Here is a 15,866-nt window from a genome sequence, read left to right as displayed (position 1 = left end):
CCAAGCCAAGCCATTCCTTCCTCAAGCCATCCCTTGCATCATCTCTCAGTTTGGACCTTGCTTACAACTATCGAGAGAATTTGCCTCAGCTTCTGCATTGGCCTGTGGCTGCCTAAGCCTGCAGGTGCAGCTCCCTTACAGACACCTCCAGCCAGCACAGCAGCCGGGCAGGCTACAGACCAACCTGGGGAACTTCTTCCCCACAGGCCGTGATGATCCTGACTCGAAGACGCTGGTGACAGATGTGTTGGAGGTGGTCTGGCGTGCTCGTGAGGACTGCCCCTGGCTGCAGAGCCCCCTCCTTGATGCACCGCACTGCTGGCTGGGGTTGTTGAAGCAGCAGCGTGCAATGGTTACTCACTGTATAAACAAGCAGCTATCTCAGGTGTATCAGGAAGTAACATGTCTTGTGGTAAGCTCTAAATTGGCTTTCCAATTTATCTTCTCAGTACCTGTGACGATTTAGCTGATCACCTGGACAGAAAGGCACTATTAATCAGGATTATGAGCTGGAATGTTTGTTCTGGATCAGGTATCCCAGAAAGCTGTTGCTGATGAACCTGCGTGTAGGCAATGGGTAGGCAGTGCATATGGCACGTGCCTCGTGCTCTATTTCTGAGCAGGAGTCAGTCCAAGTTCTCTGCTGGAGTCATCTCAGACTGATTCATAAGAAAGCTCTGTCAATACATGCAGCAGGCACATGAAGTCTCTCAGTATTCTAATTTGAGAGACATCTTATGACAACCTACCACTATCACTTCCACAGCCTGGTGTTTCATCCAAATCCAGTACCAAACACCCCAGAAGTTCACTGTCTGAATGCACTGCTCTGGGTACACAGAAAACTTCAGATAAAAGCAAAAAGATCTCAAGTAATGATTCTCTGCTTAGGAGGTGGAGGTGTTTGGCTTCATGGTTTGTTCAGAATGATGATTATTTTTTTCATCTACAGCACACACACACACACACAAAGAGCTGCTAATGCAATCGGGCCCCATATTTCAGAAAATTAAAAATGCAAAGCCTCTAAAAAAAGCATTGCGTATCCATCCACAGGCAGTCTGAGCTCGTGCTGACTGCTCTGTTGGTGCAGACATGGTATGGTGCATACAGCACGGTCACGTCATCCGCTCACTGCAGTTACAGTAATAACATGGGAATTATTCGATATATAAATATAGTTCCTGTGGACTTTAATAGAAAGCACAAAGCATTAATAAGGAAGTAGATGGCTCAGTGTGCCGGCTAAATGGAGAAAAGCTTTTAAAACCTCCATGTTGAAATCGCAGTGCAAGCCTGGGCATTCACAAAAATATTCACAAAAAAGCCCATACTCAGATTTCTAAATTTCAGATTGTTTTAAACCTGAAAAAGACTCCAGAAGCTAGTTCCAGTACACTTTTTTTTTCCTTTTTATTTCCATGGGGAATGCAACCCTGCCTTAAGTCAGGGAGTGAATCTGAGAACACACCCAAACCAGCTTTAATGTCTGTGATCTGTACGCAGAGAAAAGCAAAATTCACTGCAGAACACAGGCAACAGAAAACATCCTGGGTTTTTAGAACTCCTGATTTTCCTAATATGTTATGCATGGCATGAGTAAGCTAAATTATTTACAAAATGGGCATTTTGGGGTGATCATTCCCTGTTTTTCCTGAGGCAGTTAGGCAGAACTCTAAGCAGAGAGCTTATCTGGATCCAGGGAGCAGGACAACCTTGCCTTACCTCGTTAGAAATCAGGCGGATGAATCAGAGTCCATCACAGCCTCTCCCTTGCTCTTTATTTTTTATTTTTTTTAATTGCTGCAGTGGTCATCAGCCATTAGTATTTAGAGGCCTCCCCCTAGTGGATGAGCTGCTGCTCTGTGCTCCAGGCTGCGGTGACCTCGACATCTTTCACTTTTTCAAGGTTTACTAGCAAACCAAAAAAAAATAGGAGAGAGAGAGATAGAAAGAGGAGTGTTGCCAGAACTGAGTGTGCCCAGCAGCAGGCACCGTGCAGTCAATGAGAGAAACAGCTGAAAAGGGAGCTCGAAACCCATCTTTCATGAGTAAAAAGATCCTTTGAAGAGCAGTAGCAGAGTACGCCGCATGGGGAGACGGCAGTTTTTGTCCGTTTTCTGTGGTACTGCAGGTGATTTCATAGAGTCAGAGAATCGTGGAATTGTTCAGGTTGGAAAAGACCTCTGGGATCAGCCAGCCTGGCCTCGGAGCAGCCTCATAGCAGTGCTCTGTCCATCGTCACTCCTCCAAAATACTTTTATCCCCTTGGACTGGAGGAGCCGACAGCATCTCTGTCCCTACCCCTGGCAGGCAGAAAAAGGAAAAGGAAAAGGAAAAAGAAAGAGAAAGAGAAAAAGAAAAGAAAAAGAAAAAGAAAAAGAAAAAGAAAAAGAAAAAGAAAAGAAAAAGAAAAAGAAAAAGAAAAAGAAAAAGAAAAAGAAAAAGAAAAAGAAAAAGAAAAAGAAAAAGAAAAAGAAAAAGAAAAAGAAAAAGAAAAAGAAAAAGAAAAAGAAAAAGAAAAAGAAAAAACATTCAGAGCATGCATTTACAAGTCTCCTGATCAGAGGAGTGAATCCTACTCATTATGATCATTTTCCAGTTATAATCTAATTTCCTTGCTGATGGAATATACGAGGATGGACTAGGCCAGGTAACCACCCCACCTCCAGCAGCAGCTCTGGCTCATGTTCAGGTGTGAATTTGGTCAGGCTGGCTGAAGCGCTCGCTGCTTCGATCTGTCAACTCTGTCTTCTGCAGCCCCTGCAGCAGGGACACAGAAGGAAACATCTCCACTGCAGCCCACAGCCTGCAGATGGATGAATTTCCCTTTGAAACGTGAACAGAGGACAATATTCTGTAGCTCTCAATCCGATGTATCTTCTCCAGCCATGCTGCTGCAGGATCAATAACCCCTGATAAGGCAGCGGGGTAACCAGGGACTTCTGCTCAACTGGCTGAGGCAGAACCGCGGCTCCAGGCTTTCAGAGGAAGACTGAAACCTGGATAATGCCTAAAACCTGTTCATTGCAGAGCTAGGGGAATATTTCTTTCCAAACTTAATCCATTTTCTGAAATACAAGATGAGGCTGCACTTATACTTGACATTACTTTAGAGTTTGCATAACTGCTGTTAATTCTAAGTGGTGGTAACAGTCTATTTCCCCTCTAAATTCTTGACTGTAGTAGATACTGACTGAAAAGATCATTTCCAATCTTTAGCTGTTTTTAACCAGAACAAGACTGTTCACCTTTCCCATTGTTTGTATTTCTAAATACTCCAGGGCACTGGAGAACTAGATTTTTGTCTCCTAAGTACATATTACACATTTTCTCATCTCCTTCTGTATTCTCATATTTTATTTTATTTTTGGCTGATCATCTGTTCTGTATGCTTTAGTGGTTTAAATATCACAGCTACTAAACAAATTACAGACTGCTTAAAGCAGAAGGGCAGTGGATCTGATTTCCAGAGGCATGGAAAGATCCTTGCTATGCCCCAGGACAGCAAAGCCCTCCTTTTGTTCCCCAGTGCTAGACTGTGGCCGGGCAATCAGCTGGAATAGATCACTTCAGCAGCTTCTTCAGCAGCTCCACAGCTGCCAGAAGAGCTGGCTTTGGCAAGGCGAGGGTCCCATCCCACAAAACCTGTTGAGATTTCTTAACTGTCCAAGATCTTCAAAAAAATCTTTATTTTTTTCTTCTGTGCCTATAAAAATTGGATTATCATCCTGGAATAACCCTGTGCTTGGCTCTTGGTTCAGGCCTCTTGGCCCTTACCCAAATCAGAGATTTAACCACTATCTTACAGCCCAGTAAGAGAGCACTTCCATACCACGAGATCACTGCATGTGCATTTTCTGGGTCTCCCCTCTTGTCTGAGAACTTTCCTATCATGCAGTGGCATTTTTGCCCAGTAAAGATGTTAGCAGCAGTTTGGGAGAGGAAGAGAGACTAGAAATGACCAACTAATCCTTCTCAAGATGAAGTCAGGCACAGATGTATTTTTAATGGTAATGATGCTTGTGGGGGTTATCTCCTGCCTGTAAGTGTGCTCTGTGTGTATGTTTGATGAGTTTGCTTTTGAGACATTAAAACACAGTGATGAAAATATAATTTCCATCCCAAATAAGGTATAAATTAAAGGTAAAATAAATATAAGTCCGTCCCAAATAAGGTATACATTTTTGCTTTTGAAAATTATTTATTAAACCTTTACCCTCCACTGCTTTAATCAATGGGAGCAGCAAGTTCTGGGACTGACGTTCTCCATATTTTACCACGCTTTTTAGCTCTACATCTACACTGGGAGCGATGCCAACTCTAAACATCCAGGGAGAACTTGCAAGAAAGGGATCTGAGTGCACAGAGCTGGCAGTAACGCCCAGCAGGCAGCAAGACCTGGTACTGCAAGGCGCTGGGCATTTTAGATCCCAGAAAAGTCATAAATTGTTCAAAACCTGGGCTCCTGCACGGCTGAGCCCTGCTGGGCCCAGGTCCCCTCAGACTGAACACACGCTCTGTTTGGGATACTGTGTCCTGGTTTCAGTTAGCACAGAATTAATTTTCTTCCTAGTAGCTGGTGGAATGCTGTGTTTTGGCTTAGAATGAGAAGAGTGCTGATAACACCCCGATGCTTTAATTGTTGCAGAGCAGTGCTTATACTAAGCCAAGGACATCTCAGCCTTTGCTCTGTCCTGCCAACAGGCAGGCTGGGGGGTGCAGTAAGAGCTGGGAGGGGACAGACCCAGGACAGGTGACCCAAACTAGCCAAAGGGGTATTCCATACCATCTGACGTCATGCTAAACAATATATAGGGGTGGCTAGCCGGGGGGAGGGGGCCGGACTGCTCGGGGTTAGGCTGGGCATCGGTCAGCGGGTGGTGAGCAATTGCATTGTGCATCACTTGTTTGTACATACTATTATTACTTTCGTATTATCCCCATTGTATCATCATTATTATTATTGTTATTATTATTTTTGTTATTTTTTTTTCTTTTCCTGTCTTATTAAACTGTCTTTATCTCAACTCACGGGCTTCACTTTCCATTTCTCTCCCCCGTCCCAGAGAGGGAGGGGGGAGGGTGAGCGAACGGCTGCGTGGTGTTTAGCTGCCAGTCGGGTTAAACCACGACATACTGTCATCTGGTAGAGTCTGGCCAAGTGCATGTTGTATGATTTTCTTCTCTGACATGAAAGCAGCTAGAAGATTTCCCAAGTACCTTTAGAGAATTTGAGGTCGCAGGATTACACATGCTTACTTGCTCGTCAAAGACTGTCCGGGTGAATTTTGCACAGAATCCCTGTCCTGCTTTGATAATCAGACCCGTCTATGCGTGCAGCTCCTCCTTTTGCCTGTTCCGGGACTGAAGACTTATCAACAAAATTTCTGTAAGAGTTTTTGATGCAAGGTTGACGAGATGAGAATGCAGCCCTCTGTGGTACCTTCTTAGCACAGCGTGTTCCTATGACATGTTTTAACTGCACAATTAATGAGCGTACAGAAGAGACACGGGAACCTAATACAGTACTCTTGCTTGTCATCATTTATCATAATCAACAAAAACATTGAATGATTATGAAATATGCATAATGGAAGAAAAAAAAAATCTAAAAATATATCAAGTCTTATGTTTGGAATAACTTGCCTTTTGGGTCTGAATAGGCAAAGAAAGGCTGATCATAGAATCCTAGAATCCTGGAATCCTGGAATCCTGGAATCATAGAATCAAAGAATGGCTTGGGTTGGAAGGGACCTTAAAGATCACCCAACTCCAACCCCCTGCCATGGTCAGGGATGCCACCCACCAGATCAGGTTGGCCAAGGCCCCATTCAGCCTGGCCTTGGGCACCTTCAGGGATGGGGCATCCACAGCTGCTCTGGGCAGCCTGCTCCAGTGTCTCACCACCCTCTGAGTGGAGAATTTCCTCCTAATGTCAGCTCCACATTGTCTGATTACACCATGCAATATCCTCTGTAACTGCAAGAATAAAAAACTGGGGGTGATTTTGGTAAGCAGATTTAAGAAAATCATGCAGTCCAGGTGGTGGGGAATCTTCAACAGATTGAAGTTACAGCAGCTATGTGTTTCATAGTTTGCTTTGCAAAAATATCACAACAGTTGTCAGTACATCTGGCAAGAATCTGCTGGAACTTGAGTCCTGTAACCTCAGATTCAGTGATGTCCTGGGCAAAAATGTGCGTTGGAATTGGCTCATCTCATTAAGATTGCCAACGTTGCACAGGAACGAAAGGGAGGTTGGGATCTTGATCATCTGCACATCATGCAGATGTCTTCTGGTGAGATGGCCAGGGAGCCGTATTTTCCCAGGTGATTTTCACTCAGTTTAACACCAAGACACTGCGAACATGCTGGCCACTGAAAGCAACTCCAATTAAGTTGAAGATGCGGTCTTCAAAGTTTCTTTTTGTTAGCTTCAGGAAGGCAAGGCTGCATCAGTCTATTTACGTATTTAGCTCACTGATTTTGTCAGATCACATTTTGCTCCTGTTAGCCCTGTGGGATCACATCCAGTGTTTTTTTCAGAGTTTAGACTATGATCAAATAGGAACAGTGTGGCATAACAGAAGGTTTTATTTTATTTTAGGATATGTGTGTGTTTCCTCATTGCAAACTTAGAGTTGACAAATAGATGACAAATTCTGGATGGCATTTGAACTAAACTTTCATTAAGCTGGCAGCATCTTTATGTTTATTTTTGGTGGAATGACCTTTAGATGTGTAAGGGCTCTAGATGCTTCCTGATTAAGTTATACGTCCATGTAAGAAACACTTTCAGCTCTGAGGAATTACGTGGGGGCGATCGATGAAGGTATCTTCCACTTTCTCAGAGCCTCCTGCTCAATTTGTGAGATAACTGGGCTGTAGGGGGGAGCTTTTGTATAAAACAAGGCTGCAATGTAGGGGGCTCTTTCTTAGTTGCAGCTCCTAGTGCTGTCTCTCTCTACAACCAGGTGTTTGAGAACAGCTGCTTGGGTCGAGGAGCTCCATGAAGAAACAAGGCTGACTCCTCTGGTTTTGACCTGTAGTAAGATTTCTTCCTCTTAGGAAAAAAAGTAACTGATGTTAAAATAAAAGAGCATTTCCGTTCAGCTAAAATAAAAGGCCATTTCAATGCAGCACACTGAGCCCTCTTTGTGTTTTCTCTTCCCTTTTTTTTTTTAATTTTATTTTGAATCATTTGACTGTTCCATTTCCATGTTCTTTTGCACTACTGTTAATTAGCTTACGTAATGCAGCTCCCATCCTGACCTGGCTCTGATCTCCTGCGTGTCTGCTGCGAGGAGAGGGGCTGGGGAATGCTTATGCGTGGGTGCTCATCAGCTGCAAAATTCATACAGCTCGGACTAGTAGCCTTGTAGATGTCAGCCTTAAAGCTAAGTCAGATAAAACATAAATACATCTCATTTACATTTCATCCATGAAGGATTAGGACGCTGGGGGAGAATTCAAAGGAAAAGAAAACAAGAAGGAGGTCAGGAGTGGAAAGCTCGTTCTCAGGCCATGATGTAAGTTCAGACTTCTTTCCTGGTTTTACTCCATAACTCTGTGCCCAGCTCCAGTTTGGGAGTCTGCCTGACCAGGGGCTGGGTGTCAGTCACAAGAAGCCCTCCAAACATTGCTCCTGGTGTTTCTGCTACGCTTCCATGTTTCCAATCATTTTAAGTGTCACTGCACAGGCTGTGCAGGATAATTTGATCGGCAAAGGAAGACAAATGAAAGCCACCAGATTTACAAGAGGTTGGATTCTCAAGACTAACCCTCCTGCTGCTGAAGTGCGGATGGCAGAGAGAGAGAAAAGACTGCAAGAAGGCACATTTGCTTCCTTCTGATCAGGCTCTGAGCGGGGCTGCCCCACGTCTTGTGGTGTGGTGCCACCGATGCTCCACCTTGTGCAGGGTGGCACAGACTCACCAAGTTGCTTGCACTGCCTGAGCAGAGACAGCCACCCTCCTTGGGCAGGAACATGGATATTTGCTCTGTTTTCATTTCTTCCATAAATCTGTAAAATGCAGTTCAGTAGAACTGAAAAAAGACGAGGTGAAAACAAGTTAGCAAAGCATCTCTGCAAAACTTCGCTGTCACCACAGCTCCCAGACTTGCCGTATGCAATAAAGAATAAGGTATGCAAGACAACAAGTTCTATAAGATAAGCTGTATTTAAAAAGAGATAAATGAAGAGGCTAGTCCCAAACAAATCCTTGCTAGAACCTATAGTTAGTGAAAGCTGTTTGTAGGGAATGTTCTTGTAGCATCGGCTGTCCACTGGAATAAGCAGCGTGTTGCTGGAAAACAGAGATAATTGGCTGACCACAGATTATAAATGCTGTCTTAATTTCTCGTTTGGCCGTGTTATGATTTGGTAACTTCTTCATTTCATTCCTAATGCTTTGAGCCCTTTCTCAGTCATAGATTTGCTGCAACAGAGGGGTACTGACTTGGAGCATCCTTGAGATTTTCTGTGCTAGCAGCTGCAGGTAAGAATTGCTGTATCTCACTTGAAAATATCATGATGAATCACATAACTTATGACCAACAACTAAATATCAGCTGTAAATAAATCAACAAAAAGACCACATAGGACTCAGTGCCTAAGAAGTGGTTATATGGAAAATAAGTCTACTCACTAGACCTTACTTTGCTTTTAAGGAGATTGCTGCTTTGGCAGGTAGAAACAGTTGCAGAGGTAAAATGGGTCATTGTACTTAATGAATGATTGTCTTTACACAAAGATAAATGACATTCTGTTTAGCAAATTAGAGCTACAGAAAGGTATCAAGGCATACATAACAAACAGATTAAGACAAGGTGATTAATTAACAAATCTCAAAAAGTAATTGTTAACGGGAAAACGTAATTGAATAATGGTGTTTCCAGAGAAGTTCTCAGTGCTATCCAATGCTCTGAATATCGTGTCAGTCTTTAAACCTACTAGAAGCGCTTTGTTTCTATCATGTACTTTGAGAAGGCATCTAAGTCAGCTCTCAAGTGCCTTATAAAGTGCTTCCCTCCTTGAATGTGGATGTAATTAAGTCTCATGTGATACGGCAAGTAGCTGGGACCTTACATGTCTCTGAAGCTGAAATGCGCCTGCTTCTTTTTAAACTCCTGTTAAGAAGACAACTTTTGTGTCACTTCATGTTCCATTTTCTAGTGGGTTGTCCCCAGCCATTTGCCTGACCCTGCCCTCAGCCTCGGTGAAGGTCTTCTGCCACACGCTGGTCTGGTGTAAGAACTAATGCTGGGTTCCTTGCAAAGGCCTCTTTGGTTTCATGGATGGAAGGCCTAAGAACCTTCTTAGGCATTTCTGTAGGGGTTCATGTTGTCTGTTTGTCTCCAATTATCTCTGCGATCAGCTCTTCATATTATGCCTACAGTCCTTCAAGTGTAACCAAGTGGTTGCAGCACCACTGCTGTAAAGGCAGTTGCTGGGGATGTCTAAGTTTGATTTCTAGAATTCACATTATTTTGCCATGTCTTTCATGTTAAAAGACAATATTACCAAAACACATCTATATAAAGTGGCCAAACACTGACAGAAAGGTAGAATAGAAGCAAACAAACTTTGAGTTACTTCTGCAAATGGAATGGTTTGATCTGGCACAAATACAGCTCTCCAGCAGGTTTCAGTTCAAGTGGGTCCTGCTCACCTTGTTATGTGCCTCTCACCACCTCTGAATAAATCTTACATCCTTCTCCACAAAACAGTATTCGAATACTCACAGTTCTGTGGCCTCTGCCAGACTAATACAAACTGGGAAGCTTGAACTCAGGAAATAAATTTTCCTCAAAGTTTTTTTTTATTATTATTATTATTTATTGCTGTGTTTAACAATAATGCTTGCACTGCCAGGAACATGGCAGTTGTGATGGGGCTGCAGATTATTGATGCTAGTTGGTAATGGGCAGTCCAACGCCATTTCCATGTCTTGCAGCAAGTCATCTTTCATGCTGCATCGTTTCATGTAGCAATAAACACTGCAAACCATCATAACATCCAGAGAATGCCCATGATTTACAGATTATGACCCAAATAACCAAACACACGAAATAAATAATTGCACTCTTCAATCTGGATATATGTATATAGCTCTATATATCATCTGTATATCCAGTATCCAGACCCGGATATCTTCTGGCATGACCTGAAAAAAAAAAAAAAAGCAAAAAGCAAGGTTAAAGGGCAAAAAATGAGGAAAGTTTGTGTGAAGTTTCATTAGTGCAAGGTATTTTTAAGTGAAGAGGTATTTTTAAGTTCTGAGTGTTGTTTTGATTGGGTTTGGAGATTTTTTTGGAGGTCATTTTGCATATAGCAGAATATTTAAAATATTTTGGTAATGTAATCTTTTAAAAAAATCTGCCTCTGAACGAGAAGGTTTCTGTTTTGCATTGCTGCTGTAAATGAAGTGGCTCTTCTCAGAGAAGTGTTTGCGATCACATTTATGGATGGATATTCCAGGTTCATTCACTTTTTTAGCCCACAGACATTACCAGGAGGCATTGCTGATCTGCATACGTTGTGCCAAGGTTTCAGTCTATCAGGTGTGGATCGCACAGATGTGGTGTCAGTTTTACAGGACACACAGAGCAGGGCCAACTCCTGCCGAGCTGCCGGTTATTTTGCACCTTAGGCAACCCTCAATGCCACACATATGGCTTGCATCAGGAGTCATTTTTGCCCATGCTATAGAAATATGTCTTCTATCAGGTCTCCGACCTGGGTACATGCAGGGCACTAAGCAAGCCACTTCAGCAGGACACGGTGCTCCCAGCAGTGGGCACAACACTGGAATTTGCCCCCACCACTGGTATCCAGCACCTCTGCCCATGCCTCCTGCTGCTGCCAGTGGTGGTTCTGACCATGAAGAGCTTGGTTCCTGCTGGGTGCATGGGTTCTGGATGGTCTTTGGCTATACTAATCCCATGGCTGGACTCTTCCAGTGATTCCCGAGGTATTCAACCTTCTGTGTTTTCCAATGCATTGTAAAAAGCTACTTGAAGCACCTATCATCCCATGTATACTTCTAAAACACATGCGGCATCTAGCCAGGAGAGCTGCTGCCAAAATACGTGCCTGGCAACAGCCTTGCGTGTTTAAGTCAAAGCTGGGAAAACATTGCTGTGGGAGCAGCAGGCATGAAAATAACTAGTCTGATAAGTATATAGGCAGTTTTCTTCACAATGTTACTATTTTGGAAGAGGGAGAGCATTTAGTAGTACTTGAATATGCAATGTGTACACAAATTGAATTTCTTCCAGAATAAGTGCTGTGATTATTCTGCCAGTGAGGAACTCATACTCCGCCTATACAGAGTTATTCTGATCCGTTTCCTAATTGGCAATGCCTAATTTAGCTTGTTACTAGCTACAGAAAAATAAAAGCTACCAAAATTCTTCTATTAAATATTTTTTGTAATGAGATCATTTAATGGCGTTAGCAGGGATTTTTATGTTTTGTTTTGTTTTGTTTTGTTTTATTTTATTTTATTTTATTTTATTTTATTTTATTTTATTTTATTTTATTTTATTTTATTTTATTTTATTTTATTTTTCTCAGAAGTTTTGAGGGAATAACAGAAAAGCAATGTGGTAAACTGAAAATTCATTCCAGCGTGCTCAAATATTTGTAATGCACATAACCATAGTTTGTTAGCTGCTCATGTGTTCCCCTCAACATGAAGACTGGGTTTTGATGCACTGTCTGAACAGTTTTAGGCTGTTTTTGTCCAGCCTAACCTGCTCTCCTTTGTCAGTGTGAATTCTGTGTGACAACGGTGCTGGCTCTCAGAAAATTGTCCAATACTCAACATGTGAAGAATGGAAATATGGGAATTTTTATACCCAAACAGCAGTGCTGTGAGAAAGGACAGCACTTCCAAAGAGCTTCAGGAGAACACTGCTTGGTACCTCTGCTGAAATTGCCAAAAATTGCCAAAAATTGCCTCAGGAACGAGGCTGAGGGACCTTCACCGAGCATTTGGGCACGTGTGGTAACAGCCACCGGCAGTGTTTGATGGCGATGAGGAGCTGTACACGCACCGTGGGTATATCCTGAGACCTTTCCAGCCGTGACTGAACAAAGTAAAACCAAGCCGCTGATGTAAGTCACAGCCTGATTTACGTGGCCTTTTTATGGCATTTCTGGCGTTTGGATTTCCCTCCCCGCCTCCAAGCGCCTTCAAAAGCCACCCTTAGATCCAACACCACACCCCTCAGCCCTGTGCAAGCCAGGGGCGGGGTGCCCCAAGAGGGCAGTTTGGGGTGTCCCAGAGGGTGACTTGGGGTGTCCCAAGAGGGTGTTTTGGGGTGTCCCAGAGGGTTTTTTGGGGTGTCCCTGAAGGGTGTTTTGGGGTGTCCCAAAACCACAAAGCCCGCGCTGGGGCGCAACACCCAAAACCGATTAATTTTAACCAACGACAACAACACACGACAACAACGACAACTTTTTATTCGCTGGGACCCGTCTTCAGCGCCCAGGACGCGGCGCTAATGAAGGGGGGGCAATTAGCGGGGCCACGCAGCCCCTTCCCGCGCCGCCCGCGCTCGCCCCCGCGGCGGGGCGGAACGCGCAGCGCGAGCGGGGCCCGCCTTCTCCCCTCTCGCGGGGCATGCTGGGAGCTGTAGTTCGCTCCTCCCTCCCCTCGCTGGGCCGTGCGCGGCCGGCGGACTACAACACCCAGAAACGAGGTGTGTGTGTGTGGGGGGGGAGAGAGGCGGCGGGCAGCCCTCCCGCCCCGCCGAGCTGTGCCCGGCCGCGCCTACGATCCCCAGAGCGCCCCGCGGCGCGGCGGAGCGAGAGCGGCGCGGGCAGGAGCGGGGCCGGGCCGAGCCCAGGCAGGGAGCGGGGCCGGCGGGGGGCGCGGCTGCGCGGAGCGCGGCTTCCTGAGCGGCTGGCGGCGGCGGCGGCCATTTTGTGGTGCCTCTCGCCTCCGCCGAGCGGGCCGCGCCGCAGGGACCCGGCGAGGGGGCGAGGAGACGGAGCGAGGGCGGCCGGGGCCGCTCCGCCTCAGCTTCCCTGAGGCTCCCTGCGCCGCGGAGCCCCCCCCCCCGGGCCCCGTCACCCTCCGGCTGCGGCTGCGAGCGGCGCTCACGCACCATTATGGAAGACGACGGGCAGCCGCGGACCCTGTGAGTGCTGAGGGGGAGCTGGGGGATTTTGGGGAGACCGAGGGGCTGTGGCGGTGCCCCGGGTGTGTGTGGAGCCCCGGGGGGGGGGGTCCCTGAGCCCCCTGTGGGGCCCCCCCAGGGCTGGAGCTGCCCCCCGTGAGGCGGCCGCTGGTGCAGGAGGGCCCTGTGAGGGGCTGCGTGTGGTGGGGTCTGAAGGCAGCGTGTAATAACTCAGGGCTGCCCCTCTGCTCGCTGTTTAAGCATTGAGGATTTGAGGTTTTTGTTGCTGCCGGTGAGCTGGGTGCTGCCCCGCAGGGCTGGCTTTGTTGCACGCTGTGAACTTGTAGCGGGGGGCCCCGCCGCCTGGGCGGGTGTGAGCACCCAGACGGCGGGGTGAGGGGGTTTGGGGAGCTCCCCGATTAAAAAAAGCTCCACTCCAACACTCAGCACCACGACAGGACCGTGTTCAGGCCGCCCGCACGCGAGACACAGCTCGGGACGGTGCCAACCCAATCTTTGTTTAGTTTTAGGGACAGTGGCTTTCAGGAAGGCTCGCAAAGATGTTCTGGGTGGGAAGCCGCTTTGAAGAAACTACTGAGGCAGGGCAAAACAGCTCGGAATTGCTCAGTTTGGTTTCCAGCACCAAAATGATGACTTGGCATTTGAGGCTGTTGGAGGCAATGTGTGTTGTTTTTCTCCTTGCTAGGTCTGGAAAAGTTCTGTTAACTTGCTCGTGGTGTAGTACAAGTACCTGCCCAGCCTTTGCTCCCTGAGATGTTAAGTTTGAATAACTGCACCCTAAATACTCTCACTTTTTGTGTTGACTGCCCAAGTGGTCTGACTTTGCTCGGCCCGCGGAGTGGAAGTGGTTCCCAGAGCGCTGCCTGAGAAGGAGCAGAGGGAAAAGGCCGAAGGTGCCCCATGTTTTACTGGGGGCTCTTTTCTGGTCCTGATCGGTTCCTCCTCCTCCTTTCTTTTGTTTCAAGAGCTATATCTGGTCCGAATTTTAAAATGTTTATTTACCACTTACAAGTTTCGGCGCTACGCTTGAAGTGGGTTCATCTTCCTCAAAGCATCCAGCAGTGGCCTGCCTTAGCCTGTGGTCACTCGACGAGGAAAAAAAATTGCATTTGTGCTCAGATGTCTGAAATGCCATCACTACAGCTGCCCAGGAGGTTTTGTGGCACACATGTGACTCCCCGTATAATTTGTCAAACTAGTAAAGAGCATACACGTTCAGTTCCTAGCAATTTCGTAGCAATCCCAGTCATGTCGGGTTACTTTCCTAAAATCCTTTTAGGGCTGTTTTCATAAAACACAAACATTTTGCCGTAGCGTTTCTTCTTCCTCCCTCTTCTCCCTCCTCGTATCTGAAATACCTTTAAATTTATAATTGCAAGTTCGTATTTAAAGGTTATTGTGCGGGGTAATAGTTCTCCCTTGTATCTGTTATGATCTTCCTTACAAATAAAAGATGTGCTGTCCTCAGGAGCAACTAATAGTACTGTGAGTTGAACTCTTTAGTTTAGCTTGTTTGTTTTTACAGGAGAAGGCCTAAGTAAAGAATAAATTGTTTATTCTGCTCGATGGCGTGCATAAGCACTTGGCTGATAAGTGAAGCTTTATAGATGGCTTTGCTGAAGGAATAAATGAAATACTAAAGGAAAACCTGCAGGGATTGCTTTGTTGTTCTCGGTTGTGGTAGGTCAGTGATGAACCTCTAAGAATTCAAAATATCTTCTGTGGCTTAATATAGAAAATAGACACCAGTTCCATTTTTTCTCATGTTTCATAACTAACAGGCCTTTATGGAGACGTGGAGAACAACACTCAGTGTTTTCTGCCAAAAACTTCTCCTTGCTGCTTTGAACAATTTGCAGATAACTCGAGAAAGGTGGACTTCTGTGTCGTGTTTTCCCTGGTGACATCTAGATCCTGGTCAGCACCCGTCAAGTCACCCATGGTACAGAAAATCAACAAAGGGTACTTTTTTTCTTTGCTGGCTGTGATCTGAGCGATGGGCTTCCGAGTTCTTTGTACAGAACTCTTGAAAGCTCTGTTTTCCATGGGCACTGCTGGGTCTCTTTCCATCGTGAGCGGTATCAAAGTCCTGCTTCTACTTCAGAGTGGAAACCAGGCCATCAGAAACTTCTTCTGGTGCTGGTGTTTTCAGCTGCCAGGGACAACGGGAAGAAAAGTTCCCAATTTGCTTGTTCTTATTGATGCTATCCGAAAAAATGTCAGGAGCACTCACTAAATACCTGTAAGCTGTTGCAGGTTGCTGCCTTGCTGTGTTGTGCAGCAAGTCCTGTGCACTGGATGCACAAGTCAGACCCTTCAGCTCTGAGCCCAAAGCTGGATTCACTTTTCTTGTACACCTTCAGTTCAATCCTCTTGTAGAGGGGTAGTGTAGGGACTAGATTTTTCTAATTTTATTTTCTGTAGTACACTAGCATTACTCAGAGGGATGCTACTGGAATTTGTAGGGAATTTTCACCACAGCGGCTGCGTTAATCCTTATAATACTTTCTTCAGTGGAGTCTGCCATTTCTTGCGTGTTGTCTGCATGAGCCTGAAAGCTTTTTTACTGTCTTTCAGCAAAGTAGTATGTAGGGGAGCTTTCGTGGACCTAAAAGTGATGGCTGTAAATGTCCCTTTCTTCCTTACCCCAAGAGTTAAACTCTAAACTAATTGCTGCTATTTGCATCTCTTATTTTTTTGTACAATTTTACAAG

The 15,866-nt window shown here is 45.4% G+C and overlaps 1 protein-coding gene across 7 annotated transcripts in view; it reads left to right on the top strand.

The window, feature by feature from the left end:
- Nucleotides 1-12,810: 12,810 nt before the first annotated feature.
- The window catches only part of TIAL1 (TIA1 cytotoxic granule associated RNA binding protein like 1), a 27,971-nt gene continuing 24,915 nt past the window's right edge, over nt 12,811-15,866 (top strand). For all 7 annotated transcript variants that reach the window (XM_084290273.1, XM_084290271.1, XM_084290269.1 and 4 more), the window contains exon 1: nt 12,811-13,152. In XM_084290273.1, the coding sequence (XP_084146399.1) occupies nt 13,124-13,152 (29 nt within the window). In that variant the 5' untranslated portion in view covers nt 12,811-13,123. The remainder of the gene's footprint in view (nt 13,153-15,866) is intronic.

The sequence above is a fragment of the Netta rufina genome (genome assembly GCF_964035555.1).
Source record: "Netta rufina genome assembly, chromosome: 7".
NCBI classification, from domain to species: Eukaryota; Metazoa; Chordata; class Aves; order Anseriformes; family Anatidae; genus Netta; species Netta rufina.
Note: the sequence above shows the minus strand (reverse complement) of the source record. Positions and strands in the feature narration are given on the sequence as shown.